General features: G+C 35.4%; 2 protein-coding genes across 2 annotated transcripts; one reads left to right on the top strand and one right to left on the bottom strand.

Moving 5' to 3' along the window:
• The first annotated feature begins 469 nt into the window (after nt 1-469).
• On the top strand, nt 470-2,659 carry LOC111909779 (mitochondrial outer membrane protein porin of 36 kDa). Its single transcript, XM_023905555.3, has 6 exons — nt 470-591; nt 914-981; nt 1,413-1,523; nt 1,606-1,692; nt 1,761-1,969; nt 2,074-2,659. The coding sequence occupies exons 1-6, from the start codon at nt 543-545 to the stop codon at nt 2,378-2,380; spliced, it is 831 nt and encodes a 276-aa protein (XP_023761323.1). The 5' UTR covers nt 470-542; the 3' UTR covers nt 2,381-2,659.
• Nucleotides 2,660-5,428: 2,769 nt separating this feature from the next.
• Nucleotides 5,429-8,251, bottom strand: LOC111909778 (serine/threonine-protein kinase PBL34). Its single transcript, XM_023905554.3, has 6 exons — nt 7,559-8,251; nt 7,153-7,484; nt 6,899-7,034; nt 6,656-6,792; nt 6,440-6,563; nt 5,429-6,065 (listed from the first exon to the last, which is right to left on the bottom strand). The coding sequence occupies exons 1-6, from the start codon at nt 7,749-7,751 to the stop codon at nt 5,560-5,562; spliced, it is 1,428 nt and encodes a 475-aa protein (XP_023761322.1). The 5' UTR covers nt 7,752-8,251; the 3' UTR covers nt 5,429-5,559.
• Nucleotides 8,252-14,989: the final 6,738 nt, after the last annotated feature.

The raw sequence follows: 14,989 nt of genomic DNA, 5'->3' as shown, positions 1-14,989 counted from the left end.
CCTTTATTTATTTCTAGTGAAGATGATGATTCAATGCATTTCACTGCTACTTCGTCTAATTGACTAAAATGATGGACTTTGGATATTCCATTTTAGTTGCTTTTGAAATTTGAATAAATTAAACTATCATTTATAAAAACAAACAAATTAACAAAAATATGCATCAATGCAACAGAGGTGTTTGGGATTGTTTTTCATACCAAAAAGTTCTTTTAATAAAAGTTCTTTTGATTTTTTGGCTTTTTACAGAAGAACACTTTTTAAAATGTAAAAGTTACAAAAATTCATAAATTCATGATTTTTAAAAAACTTATTTTTGTTCTTGACAAAAAGTTGTTTTAAAAGTCATTTTAAAAGATTTTCTCAAACACCCTCTTATAATTATAATTCAGGGGGTGATAATGCAACTTATAAAAATTATATGTCCTCGATGTGAAAATATTTCATCCGCACCGATTCATTTCAACAGGTTGTGTTTAAAGACGCCTTCTCTGTCGCACAAAAATCACTCACAAATTTCTCGAGCACGAAGAACAGAAGAGATGGGGAAAGGTCCAGGTCTCTACCCCGATATCGGGAAAAAAGCCAGAGGTAACAAACAAACAAACAAACACTCATCGATTCAATTTTTCACTTCCTTTTGTTTTGTTTTAATTTTACGTATCGATTTACTTGTTTCCGTTTCTGCATTAGTTTTCCAATTGATTGATACTGTTGCGTATGATTCTTTCGATAACCATTCAAAAAAATTAAACGGCTATTTTTTTTTTTTTGCTTCGCGTCTGTTTGTGTCGTGTGATTGTGAGTGTATTTTTTGTCTCTTCTGCTTCAATCGATACTGTTGTTTATTGCTTTATTGTTTTGAATATGATTGATCTTGATATCATTATCGTTTCGTTTTTGTGTTTTTCAGATCTTCTTTACAGGGATTACCAGGGCGACCATAAGTTTTCTCTCACAACATATACCGCCAACGGAGTTGTCAGTGTTTCTCTTATCTCTATCTTCCTATCTATCTGTCTGCGTGTATATCTGTATCAAGTATGAACATATGCATTTCTATATTTCACCATGCATATGGTGATTAACAACTTATCTGTATCTAATATTCTAATTTGAAACTGAAGCTAGGGTTAGGCCATTGCTGCTCCCTCCCCTGTAAATCAAATTTTGTAGGTTAATTGTTGTTAACTGTACAAATAATTTAGTTGTTAGATTGCTTGAAGTCCCATTAATTAGCTAACTCATAATCTACAATCTAATTAAATTGTATGATTATGGAAAGAAATTCTGTTTTTATTATGCTATGCACACTTTATTCTTTGATCTACTGTCACGTCCCTCTTTTAACCACTGTAAACATTTTCTACATTTAATACTTTGCTCTCTCTCTAATTTCATCTATATTTCAGTCAATCACCTCATCAGGAGCTAAGAAAGGCGAGTTGTTTTTGGCTGATGTGAACACAAAACTCATCAACAAAAACATCACAACCGATGTCAAAGTGGACACAAACTCTAAGGTAACAACCATGATTAGTTACAACTTCACTTGGTTTCTAAACTGCAATTAAACATCTTGTTGCATATATGGCAACAACTCAGGTTTTCACCACCATCACCATTGATGAAGCTGCACCTGGACTCAAAACAATCTTCAGCTTTGTTGTTCCTGATCAGAGATCTGGCAAGGTACTTATTGAGATGATGTTACTCATACTGACACTGATACTGATACTGATACTGGAGTTTGGGTACAGGTGGAACTTCAATACTTGCACGAACATGCAGGAATCAGTACAAGCATCGGTTTGACCGCAAGTCCCATAGTCAACTTCTCTGGCGTGGCTGGAAACAACACGGTTGCAGTCGGGACCGATATTTCCTTCGACACTGCTTCCGGAAACTTCACCAAATACAATGCGGGACTCAGTTTCTCAACTTCTGACCTCATTGCATCTTTGACACTGTGGGTCGTTATTTTTTTATTTTCTGGTTAAATAAATTAAAATTAAAATAATTTTCACTATTATAACTGGGTAGTTATTTATGTATGTATTTATTTATTTATAGGAATGATAAAGGGGACACGCTTACTGCTTCCTACTACCACACTGTAAGTCCGTTGACTAATACGGCTGTGGGTGGTGAGTTGACTCATGGGTTTTCGAGTAATGAAAACTCGTTGACTTTTGGGACACAGCACTCGTTGGACCCGTTGACTATGGTCAAGGCACGGGTCAATAATTTTGGAATTGCAAGTGGTCTTGTTCAGCATGAATGGCGCCCGAAATCGGTTTTTACTATCTCGGGGGAAGTGGATACAAGGGCTATTGAAAAGAGTGCTAAGGTTGGTTTGGCTCTTGCTTTCAAGCCTTGAATTTTGGAAATGAAGGAAGGATTCGCCCGAAACAATACTTGTGTCTAGTGTTGATGATATTTGTTATGGTGGTTTTTGTATGGGTGAAGAGAAATAATGTAGGTATAGGTAGGTAGGTGACTTTTGGAAACTTTTTTTTTTTTTTTTGGCTCTTGTTTTGGTTTTGGGACTATGCCAAAGTGATTTAGCAAAGATAAAGGTGCTTGTTGGTAAAATCCGTTTTACAAAATTGAAGATTATTTTGTGATCATAAGGATATATATTTTCATTTTCGTTTCATATATGAGGACGTATTTTGGTTGTTTTACGCCGGAGGAAGTTGTGCGACCGAAACCGCACTCCCTTTACCGCCACATAAGCGTCACGTTATTTTTTTTTGTCACACCAAGGGAGTGGTGCCGTATTTTTATTTTTTATCATTGTTTTTTTAACTATTTTAATTTAATAAAACTTATTTTTTAATTAAAAAGTATAATTTTAAAAAGATAATATTTCATTAATTAAAAATACAAATACCATATATTGCTTAACTTAAAAAAAAAAAAAAAAAAAAAAACTAAAAATTTAGAAAAGCAGATTAATAACATAAAACCTACAACTTATTAAAACATGCACGCACACCAAACGATTAAAAACTTGAAAAAAAAACTAGAAATTAGCCACGATTTGCTTAACGTTTTTTCACTTCCTCCATCGCCAAAACAACTTGAAGCTCGTCTCCGGTCTTATTCGACGTGTCCAACGATAGTACTCGCATGTCACTATCTCTTTGTTTCCGTAGCTCTCTTTCAGAAGCAATTTGCAAAATCTTGTCTATTCTATCTTTTATACCCTTCATGTTGGCCTCTATTTTTTTCAACTCATCTGAACCCCACGCTTTGTCTTTGCCTTTGCTTTTTGCTTTGTCTCTTCCCATTGGTCGAGAAGGTAGTGAAATTGAAACAGGTTCATCTTCGTTCAGATCAAACTGAACACGAGCATCTGATGTAGTGTGATCAGACTCAGATGTTCTGCTGCGTTTTGAACCACTGTCGATATGCTCGTCTTATGTTTTGTTACTTTGTCATTTCTTATTATCTTTCACAAAATTCCAAACTTCAAAAAACTTGAAAGCCTTCAGGTTTTCTTTTTGATACACTTTCAGCGCTTTTTTCAAAATCACATCATCGTTTTCTCCACTTTTCCATTGACGTTTCATGTTGTTATAAAAATTATTAAACAACATGATTTCCTTGTTCATCTTCCCCCATTTCAAGCACACTTGATGTTTTGAACGGTATTCTCCACGGTTTATTCTTTTATGGAACCTATGTAAAACGCGAATCCAAAAGCGGTCATGTTTTTGGTCTTTTCCAACCGTCGCATCTTCTGAAATATCAATCTAAGATTGTGCCAACACTAACACTTCTAGGGGTTCCCAACATTTAGCCTCTTCCTTCTCTTTTCTTTTAGTTGCTGCTCGAGTGGGCTGAGTTTCTTTAATGAATTCCAGTTCGGAATCAGAAACGACCGTTTGTGGTTGTGTTTATGTTTTTGAACAAACTCAGATTGAGACAAAAAATCAAATGAATTAAAATCTGTGTCAGGTTGTGGTAGTGTTTATGGTAGTGGTTGTGTTGGTCGTTGTGGAAAATACGGAAGCATACCGCCATAATGGTAATACGGAGGTGAAAAAATCGGCTGATCAAATGAAGGTATTGGGGTTATGATGTTTCTAAAGGATGTTTTTTCTTCGCTGAGTCTTTTGGAAGAAGACATTTTCAAAAAAATTGGAGAAAAAGAGAGTAAAAGTGTAAGGATTTTGGTTAAATGTTATGTGAAAAATTGTAAGTATATATATATATATATATATATATATATATATATATAGTAAAGTATTAAAAAATAAATAAATAAATGAATAAATAAATTATGACGCAAGGACCGTTCAACGGTCAAGGATGTAGCACCCAATCACAGCACACGGTCTTTTTTAGCAACACTGCCGCCAAAGCCGCAGGAAACCGCACTCAGGGGGCGGTGTTTGTTGTCCAGATGGCATGAATGCAGTTCCAAACCGCAGCCCACTCCCAACAGTCTTAGTGACTACTACAACTCTAATATATTACCAACTAGTTTATAACCCGTGAGAACCACGGTTACAAAATTAATTAAATTTTTATAATAAAAACTCAAAATTATTAATTAATTATTTTAAATAAATTATTAATTTAGAGTTTTTTCAGTTATATAAATTTTAATAATTGATTTAAATAACTATGTGAAATTATATCATTTGTATTATTTTTATTTTAATTTTTATTATAATATTATTAATTTAATGTAATTAAAGTGGAAATTTTAAAATTTGAAATTGAAATGGAGTTGACAAGTGATACATTAATTAAGAGACATAATAAGGTGACACATGACAAAAGGAGAATAAAATATACATTAATTAGTAGACCTAATAGGATGACACGTATCAAAAGGAGAATAAAATTATTCTTTTATTAGAATAGGGATGTCATATAACTTACGTCTTGAAACCACAAACAAAACCTGGAAAAACGTGAATATGTAATAAATCATTAACTTCACGTGCTTTGAAGATTGGTGAATGGAAGTTTTAGAATATATGTAAAAAAAGTTTTGGTTATAATAATTATCATTTTTATCTAAATTCAAAAACTCGATTTGGTCCTATAGGTTGGACCGGAATAATCATGTTATTCATGTAACGTTTTGTACCATAACTTAATTATGGGCCAAAAGTTAGATGTGAATCGTGAAATACAACGTAAGCCCAGCCCAGAGTTTAAAAAATATTTAAACACTATAGTTTACGACTTATTTGGCCTGGTTTTATGCTGGTTTGATAATCAGTGTAAAGTATTTTAGGACCAATTTAGGACAAGTTTGAGTTTGGAATGTTGTTACTTTCTTTGTATCATATTAGCGACAAAAATACATGATACAATAATCAATAATCATTGTGGTCGATATTTCTATATATCTCTAGTATTATACATCACACAAATCATGTGTAAACGTTAAACAACATGCCAATACGATCAATTCATCATACTAATTAAACAACAAAATATGATACAATGTTAATAAAAATGTCATATCATAAATTACATTCTCCCAAATTGGGATTTTTTTCACAATAAATTTAACACCAATTGTGCCCTTTGTTATTGCTTCTCATTCGGCTTCGGTGAGTCCTTAATAAACTGATGGTGATGAGGCGATGCCCGAGGTATCGACAAGGTCCGTGGCTGTTGCTGCCCGTTTCTTGAAAACGACCCACCCCGTGCCCGAGACCCATCCGAACCCGAGCCGACCCGTTCGGATTGAACCGTTTGAAGGTAATAAGAAGAGCCCGCCATGTCTTTAAGGGCCGGTAATGGTTCAAGACATTCAACCACTTCACTCATTAAGGGCCGGGCTTTTGGGTCACGGCTAAGACAACGGGACGCAAGTTGTGCAGCCTTTTGGGCCCCTTTTATTGAGAAATGGCCTTCTAACCGTGGATCGATTAACCGGTAAAACCGTCTTCTCTCTAATAAATGTGGGCGGGCCCACTCAACGAGATTGTGTTCCCCGTTTGGACGGTTTTTGTCCATTGACCTTCGCCCGGTCAACATTTCGAGTAAAACAACACCAAAGCTATATACATCACTTCTTATACTCAAATGTCCTAAAAGAGACAACATAAAACAAGACACAACAATAAGGGCATTTTTTTATCAAATGTTGACCGTATAATGTGTTGTCTTGACATATGATGTGTGATGTTACTTTTTTGCATTGTACAAACAATAGATATGACTATTTTACCAATTTGTTAGTAAATGACCATTTTATCATTTTTTTTTTCTTTTGAAAGTAATGATGAATGATAGTAAATGACCATTTTATATTTTTGTCTATAATTAATGCTAAATGACAACAAAAGACCATTTTATCATTTTGTATGTGCGTCTCTGTTACTTGTTGCTGTTATTGTTACTGTTAAGTTCAATAAGTAAAAAATAAACAAAAAGTAAGCAAACACATAAAAGGATAAAAGACCTGTCATAACGTATTCCGGGGCGGCGTAACCGTAAGTTCCCATGACACGTGTCGATATGTGAGTTTTATCACCCTCTGGGCCATCTTTAGCAAGGCCAAAATCGGAAAGTTTGGCGTTATATTCCTGAATAAAAACAAATCATTAGAAATAAATTTACAAAAAGAAACAATACTCTTAAAAGAAAAATTAAAACACAAAGTTTTCTTGTTGCATACCGCATCTAACAAAATGTTGGAGGTTTTAAAATCACGATAAATCACGGGTCTTTTCGCTTCTTCGTGAAGGAAAGCAAGCCCCTTTGCAGCACCAAGAGCAATTTTCATCCTAATAGACCATGGAAGAGGCAATGATCCTACAATAAGAAAAATAAATTAATTAAAGGGTTGAAATCGTTAAAATGGGGAAAGTACAAGGGTTTTTATGTATTTTTCAAAAAGATGAAGGGGGTAATAACATACTTCTGAACAAGTGATTCTCCAAGCTCCCACGAGGCAAGAACTCATAAACTAACAACCGTTGATCATCTTCGTTGCAATAACCGATCAATTTAACCAAATTCGGATTCACAAGATCACCTAGGAAATCCACTTCTGCCTGAGAAAAACACCATCTTTTTTCAGATTTTCAGATATAGAATTAAAATGATTCGAATCATTCGACGATATATTTTTGGTATAATTAGATGGAAATAGGAAAAATAATAGAATCGAACCAGCCACTCTTTATGACCCTGAAGTCCGTCCTGATTCAGCGTTTTCACGGCGACTGTAAGTCCGGTGCCGGGCTTCACCGGAGCGGTGCCGTTCTCTTCAATCCAGCCTTTAAACACACACCCAAAACCACCTTCACCGAGAAGACTTTCGGGTCTGAAATTTCTTGTCGCCATTTTAAGATCATTGAAAGCAAATTTTCGAAGTTGAGAAGCAACTTTGATTGCATCTTCTGGTTTTGGACTCGACAAATTGTTTCCGCCACTGGTGGTCGGAGATACTATCGGAGCCACCACCGTTTGATCTTTGCTTGTATCGTTACCTGATTTACTTTCTGCGATAATAACGATTCCAACTTCAATTATGATAATCTTGTTAAATGAAACGAAAAAAGGAGCAATAATTTACCGAATTGAGAACTGATGCCACTTGTGGAGCTATCGACTTTAGATCTTGAAGAAACACAGCTGCCGAGACACCCCCATTTATTCCAACACCCAACGGAACCTTCATCGTTTTTCCACTTTTTCTTGTTCCCTTTTGATTTCATAACATGTAAAGACTCCAATTTTTTTACAGCTTCTTGATTACTAGATGTCATCGTTTTAACACAAACCCTAAAAATCAAACTGGCGGGTAATTGGATATCATAAATCAAACCCAGAAACCGAAAAGATCGGAAGTTTTGCTATATTTGTCATTTGAGCGGTTGTTCTTGGTTGAAAGATGAAGAAATTAGATGTAAAAATCAAAACCCATTTGAGATGAAAAGTGGAAAATGATGATTGATGACACTCACCTCGAAAAGGAAGAGAAAAAGGGTCTTTGACTTGCATACAACAGAAAATTCCCTCAAAACTCCACCAAAATGGAGGTTTTAAGTGGGAATTGAAAAGGCCAAGTTGAGAATTTTCAAAAAAGATTGCAACTTTTTATAAAATTAATTTTGTAGGAACAAAAAGAGATTCAGATCGCATAAAAAAATGGAAATGGAGATGGAAGACGATAGAGAAAGAGAGTGCAAGCTGTATCAGATTCAGATATACTCTTGCGTTCAAAAGCACCCACCACCCAGCAATGTGTATATGTGAAGTACTCAAAATAAAGATTTGAAATCTCACAAAATGGCTGACTTCTTCAACCCAAGAAAAAAAGAATAAAATCCCTAAAATTCAATCATAGCAGTTAACATGGACCAATTACGCAATTACTGTCGTAATAAAGTTTTGGGAAAATCTAAAAAAAAAATCAATATAAATATCTAAAAGAATATATCATTTTTTTTATCTATTAACATATCATGTTATTTTTGATTTTATCTAAATTAATATTTTGTGACTATTTTATAGCATTTTGATTTCAATAAAACTATAATACAGAAATGTATTTTTATTTAATTGTTCATTGAAACCAGTATAATAACTTCATAAGTTTTGATTGTAGAAATTTTTAAAAACAAAAACATAAAATAGTCACGAAACATTAAGAAAAAATGCTTTTAATGAACAAAAATATGACTAAAATGGTTTTAATGATTGAAATATATATAACGTGATGGTTATTTTAAGCATTAAGAGATAATATATTTGGGTTTCTAAGGTTTTTTCTAGAATTTTTTTAATGAAATGATGGTTATAAATTAGATAATTGTTCTATTTTGTTGTTTCTTAAAAGTCAAATCTATACACTTCTAATTTGATTTACATATATTTGTATCTGTTGCTAACTTTGATTTACTTTCCTATGTTTGCCTCACATCTACATTTCTTACAACATTAATATGATTTGGAATGTGTTGTTTCATATAAAGATATTTTTTTTTCTATTTAAAGTATCTTTGATATAAGTAGTTTTTCATTGAATGTGTTATATATCCATCACAAATATTAATTATATAGTTTTGTAATCAATATGAAGCCATGAAGGTGAAGCTAAATGCACTCTCTTATTGGGATACAAATTACCTGGTTTTTAATATCTATCATAAATATTAATTATATATGCTAATATTATATATATATATATATATATATATATATATATATATATATATATATATATATCATTCTCATAAAATAGCAATATCCACGTGTCTGCATAATAAATATCAATCCATATTTGAACCTAGCTCTCTCTCTATGTATATTATTATATTATTAACAACAATTATAATAATAGAAAATTATTTTAGTTTTAGTTATATACTTTATTTTATAATTTCATTATATAAATTATAAATATATTATTATTATTTATAGTTGATTTCGTTAATAATAATAATAATAATATTAATTATTATTATTATTATTATTATTATTATTATTATTATTATAGCTTAGTTTTGTATCATGTTTAGTTTGAACATTTTAAATGCAAACTTTGTCCCGTCCATTTGACAAAGTAAAACTAATTCTAACAATGTATTTTTGATTTTATAAATTGATAGATGTTGAAATAGGATAAGTGGAGGCATATTTAAAAATAAAAAGAGGTACATATAATATTACTTTAAAAATGCTAAATGGAGTGTTGTTGCCCATATGACAGGAACAGGAGCTGAAGTTTCCAATTATACCCTCGACTACGAAGGGTAATACAGGTGGCCAGGAAGGAGTTGATTGGAACAGCATAAAACAAAGCGGTCAGTATCGTGAGAGGAAGTGGGAAAAGCGGGCAGTCTGGGCAGGAGAGAGAAAGAGAGAGAGCTTTGAAAATTATTGCTGCATACCTGGTGACGTGTTGCTTTGTGACGTCATATGCTGTCATGCTCAGTATATACTTTTTCAATATATTGTTCTCTCTTCTTGGCATTATTATAACTTCATTTAACGGTAAAATCTCTATTTAACTTGTTTTTTAATTTATTTTGTTATTTTCTTAGAATATCAAACAATCATCATTTAAGATACTTATTTGACAAAATTTTATAAATGGTTTATGTGGTTTTATAAAATCAGAAGTTTAGCCTTTAAGTTTCAAAAACCTTAAAAGATAGTCCCTATAGTTTCAAAATTTTTATCAAATAATCATTTTAGCTGACACCGTCATCTTTTTACCGTTAATAAAAAGACATTTCCGTCATTTCACAAAACATAGATCATTTATGAAGTTTTTTGTTATTTAAAAAAAAAGATAAAAGAAAATATAATTATTTAATATATAAAAGAAAACATAATCGTCGATTATGCTTCGGTTTTGGTTTTATCGGTTTCGGTTTCGGTTTCATCGGTTTTAGTCGGTTTCTCGGTTTCTTGGTTGGGGTTTGCTCACCCCTATCGGATACACCCGATCTTCTCATGTAATGCTCCAAAATCATGACTTAAAAATTTTATTTTTAGATTAATAAATCGTTAATACACGTCTTTTCCATAAAAACCAGGGTAAATTAATTTTTAACATAGCTTTGTCAATCAGAGTATATCACAGAAAACAGAAACATGCGGTGTGTGTTCTACAATCATCCTGAGCCTTTTCAATTGAAAACCAAAGTACCTGAAACATAAATTGAAAACTGTAAGCACAAAGCTTAGTGAGTTCCCCAAAATACCACATAACATACAACCACAAGATATCATGCAACGTATATATAGTTGTCATGGTCTCACCCCATGGTCTAATATCCAAATGCAACGGGCTTCCCCTGGGGTCTTCCATGCAAGCATCACAGAGACAACTATCATACCACATATCATAGAAACGACTAGCATACTACATAACACATAATGGGCCGAAATTGGTGCCTTCGACCCATGGATATAGTGAGGAGACTCACCTCGAATACAGAAGCTTTTTGAAAGAAATCCCTAGTTGCTGCCCTGACAACTTCCCGAGCTAACAATACCAAAAGACACCCAAATAGCAATTAGGTTCTAATTCATAACTATGACCCAAACTATAATTTAAAAGGCCCAAAGGCCAATTAATCAACCAATGGCCCAATTTTCCAAATTGAGCCCAAACCTCTACATGGTCTTACCTTAAGGCCCAATCATTTATTCTAGTCCAAAAACTTGGCATTCCGATGGTCAAATATCTCACAATCATCAAAGCCCAAATATGGTCCACTTATGGCCCAGTTTTCCAAATTAGACCCAAGATTTTCCAATGAGCCTTATCCTTAAGCCCAATAATTTCCTTAGTCCATAAACATGTTTTCAATGGGCCCATGAAGGTCCACAACAACTTAGTCCAAGAAATGGCCCAACCCGAGGCCCACAAATGCGAAGTCCACTTATATATTGGGCCACAAGGCCCAATAGGCCTAACCATAGTAATCATTGGTCCAAAGTTACTTTCAGGTCCAAACACCAGCAAGTCCAAGCCCAAAATCATTAGGTCCTAAAGGTCTGAAGTTCGCTAAGGCCCAAGTCTTCCTGAGAGCGTATGCCCAACGTACTTCTTCTGTACGCTTAGCGTATTGGGCAAAAGGGATGTATGCGCAGCGTACTATATCGTACGCCCAACATACAAACAGCTCATGCACAAAGTCCATTAAGTGCTTAATGCATGCAGGCTCAATGCTCAAATTCCAGACCTTGGTGGATTAAATGATTCTAAGGCATAAAGTCGGCAACTTTATGCCTTTGCATGCTATGAGAAGTCCCAACAACTCATCCTTCCTCATTAAGACCTTTCCAAAGGTCTTAACTCATGCATGAAACCATAGAAGACATCAAGATTGCATTTTTATACAATAAACAAGTCAAAGAGTCCCAGATCTAGCCTTCCTAACCTCTGGAGTTGCCCAAACTCACAAGAGATGATTTATGGACTCACAAATGGACTCCAGAAAACCCTAACTCAACTAGCAAGGAGGATAGGCAAGATGCAAGCTTTTTACCTTCAAAAGCTCTCCAAGAGGCCTTAGATGCTGGATCCAAAAGCTCCTTCTATATTCAAACTTGAACACCACCTTCTTCTTCTTGAACATCCTTTAGAAAGACCACCAAACACACTTTTAAGCTCAAATCTTACACTTCCTTGCAAAACTAGGGTTTTAAGATGAAAAGAGGCTATGGAGGCTAATTAAGGTTAGGTTCCAATGACATAAGGTTGTTTAAATAGGGTACAAGACTAGAAATTAAGGTTTTACTCTGAAGGGAGTACACCCCGCGTACCCCTTAGTACGCCCGTCATACTCACAAACCATCCACGACCATGCAACCTTCCACGCCCCACATTCCTCCCGGTTATGCCTCGTGTAACTCCTTTTCCTCGGTACGCCCCGCGTACTAGGGTTTTCCCCCAGAACCCTAATTCTTCCGAAGGCTATAACTCACTCGATATAACCTCGATTTCGACCATTCATATATCCATAGAAAGGTATCGAGATGCTCAACACTATTATCAATTCATACTCGCCATAAGATATCCCGAACTAAAATATACTTTCCATAAAAGTCTGAGCTGACGTATTACCGAAATACCCCTTTAAACTAAAAACTAAAACTGAATACCCAAGCAACCAAAATACATTAACCAATTCCAAATTGATCCAAAACCCAATTCCTCGTGGATCCGAAGCCTGATAATACTCGGTCCTTGATCTCCAACCTAAAAATGGAATAATTCAACACACGATGTTACAACTCTCCCCCACTTATATTATATTTCGTCCTTAAAATCGCTCCTTACTAACACTCATGCCAAAACAAACATCCTGGGGAACGCAACCGAAAATTCTACGCATAATACGACCTTCCAAGGACAACCGAAAATCAACCCAAAACTCCCATTCAGAAGAAAAACAAACCTTTAGCCCCTGCAAAACCACTTCTACTTTTCCGAGACCTGAGGTCCATATTGGTCTGACTTCCTGACAGACCGCCTACGCTGAAACATTACCAAACGAAAACCTCATCGAATAACAGGCCAAACATAACACTTCCAACCCTGATTATCTTGATGAAACCTACAAACATGAAGCCACTGACCATAAACATCTGCAGAATACTTATACTTGACAGAAGGCTCAGATAACCTTTCGAGTAGAAGATTCATCCCTGCATTAGTTAGACTCAGACGAGAGCTACGCGACAGGGTCAAATCAACCGCTCTAAGGTTATTTAATCCACTGCAAGCAACTTAGCATTTTTTTCCTCGAATAACAAATGAATCCACACACGAATCCCAAAATGTTGAAACCACTCCAACTCACCTTGCTGCCACATGGCTACCTTTCTTAAAACAACCGGGACCTCCATGGTCCCAACTTGTCTGCCAATTGCCCAAACCATCGGACACCTACCCGATTGATGATCCAAGAAGCACACTCATAACATCCCTATGCGCCTCCCAAAAAGAATTCTGACTAGCAAGACACGGTCTCCAACAACCCATCCCTTTCTGATTCCAATCACGTTGTGGCTCTATCACAGATAGAACCAGCCCAAGACACATCACAATGGCTTAAGCTACCATTGAACCAAACCCATTCATTACCCTTGAACCCTGCATTTGATGCCCTTGGCATATAGATACCCCAAATCTTATATCACTGAAATGAAAATCCTGCACTGAACATGCGCGAACTCCGACTCATATTTAGCATTTGTAATCGATGCTAAGAAGGAAAAGAAGGTGATGCAGAATATTCATGTCGTATGTGATTATCCGGAAGTATTTCCCGAAGATCTTCCTGGATTACCACCTGATCGGCAAGTAGAATTCCGTATCGACTTGTTGCCCGGAACGATGCCTATAGCAAAATCACCTTATCGATTAGCACCGACGGAGATGAAGGAGCTGATGATGCAACTTCAGGAGTTATTGGACAAAGGTTTCATTAGACCTAGTTCATTGCCCTGGGGAGCTCCAGTGTTATTCGTGAAGAAGAAAGATGGAAGTATGAGAATGTGCATCGATTACAGAGAGCTGAACAAGGCAATGATAAAGAATAGATATCCGTTGCCGAGGATTGATGACTTGTTCGATCAACTACAAGGTTAAAGTTATTTTTCAAAGATCGACCTAAGGTCAGGATATCATCAGCTAAAAGTAAGAGAGGATATAGAGAAGACTGCATTCAGAACACGATATGAACACTACGAGTTTTTGGTTCTGTCGTTTGGACTAACCAATGCTCCAACAACATTCATGGATTTAATGAACAGGGTTTGTAATATGTTCCTTGATAAATCTGTGATAGTGTTCATAGATGACATTCTGATTTATTCAAAAAGCCAAGAGGAGCATGGCAGACACTTGCGAGAAGTGTTGGAAGTCTTGGAGAAGGAGAAGTTATATGCTAAGTTCTCCAAATGTGATTTTAGGATTCGAGAAGTCCAATTCTTGGGTCACGTGGTCAACCAAGAAGGGATAATGGTTAATCCAACGAAGATCGAAGCTGTGATGAAGTGGGAACAACCGAAAAGTCCCACGGAGATCCGGAGCTTTTTGGGATTAGCCGGATATTACCGAAGGTTTATCCAAGGCTTTTCTTCGATTGCTAGTCCATTGACAGCTTTGACCCACAAAGGAGCTACTTATGCTTGGAGTGATAAGCATAAAGAAGCATTTGAGAAACTAAAGAAGAAGCTATGCGAGGCACCGATTCTTTCTCTACCCTATGGGCTTGAAGACTTCGTTGTTTATAGCGATGCGTCTGGTGTTGGATTGGGTTGTGTTTTGACCCAAAGAGATAAGGTGATCGTGTATGCATCTTGACAGCTAAAAGAGCATGAAAAGAACTACCCGACTCATGATTTGGAATTGGCAGCGGTAGTTTTCGCTCTGAAAATATGGAGGCATTACCTCTATGGCACGAAGTGCAAACTTTTCACTGATCATAAGAGTCTCCAATATCTCTTTAGTCAGAAAGATTTGAATATGAGGCAACGG

Source organism: Lactuca sativa, chromosome 4 (genome assembly GCF_002870075.4).
Source record: "Lactuca sativa cultivar Salinas chromosome 4, Lsat_Salinas_v11, whole genome shotgun sequence".
Lineage (NCBI taxonomy): Eukaryota > Viridiplantae > Streptophyta > Magnoliopsida > Asterales > Asteraceae > Lactuca > Lactuca sativa.
The sequence above is the reverse complement of the archived record's forward strand: the minus strand, read 5'-3'. Positions and strand labels throughout refer to the sequence as shown.

What these genes read in the sequence shown, in the direction of transcription:
- LOC111909779 (XM_023905555.3), top strand. Translation starts at nt 543, where the DNA reads ATGGGGAAAGGTCCAGGTCTCTACCCCGATATCGGGAAAAAAGCCAGA. An exon ending in TATCGGGAAAAAAGCCAGAG is followed by an intron (nt 592 to 913) that starts GTAACAAACAAA and finishes TGTGTTTTTCAG; the next exon opens with ATCTTCTTTACAGGGATTAC. An exon ending in CTGATCAGAGATCTGGCAAG is followed by an intron (nt 1,693 to 1,760) that starts GTACTTATTGAG and finishes GTTTGGGTACAG; the next exon opens with GTGGAACTTCAATACTTGCA.
- LOC111909778 (XM_023905554.3), bottom strand. Translation starts at nt 7,751, where the DNA reads ATGACATCTAGTAATCAAGAAGCTGTAAAAAAATTGGAGTCTTTACAT. An exon ending in TGGCATCAGTTCTCAATTCG is followed by an intron (nt 7,485 to 7,558) that starts GTAAATTATTGC and finishes TTATTATCGCAG; the next exon opens with AAAGTAAATCAGGTAACGAT. An exon ending in GGAGAATCACTTGTTCAGAA is followed by an intron (nt 6,793 to 6,898) that starts GTATGTTATTAC and finishes TTCTTATTGTAG; the next exon opens with GATCATTGCCTCTTCCATGG.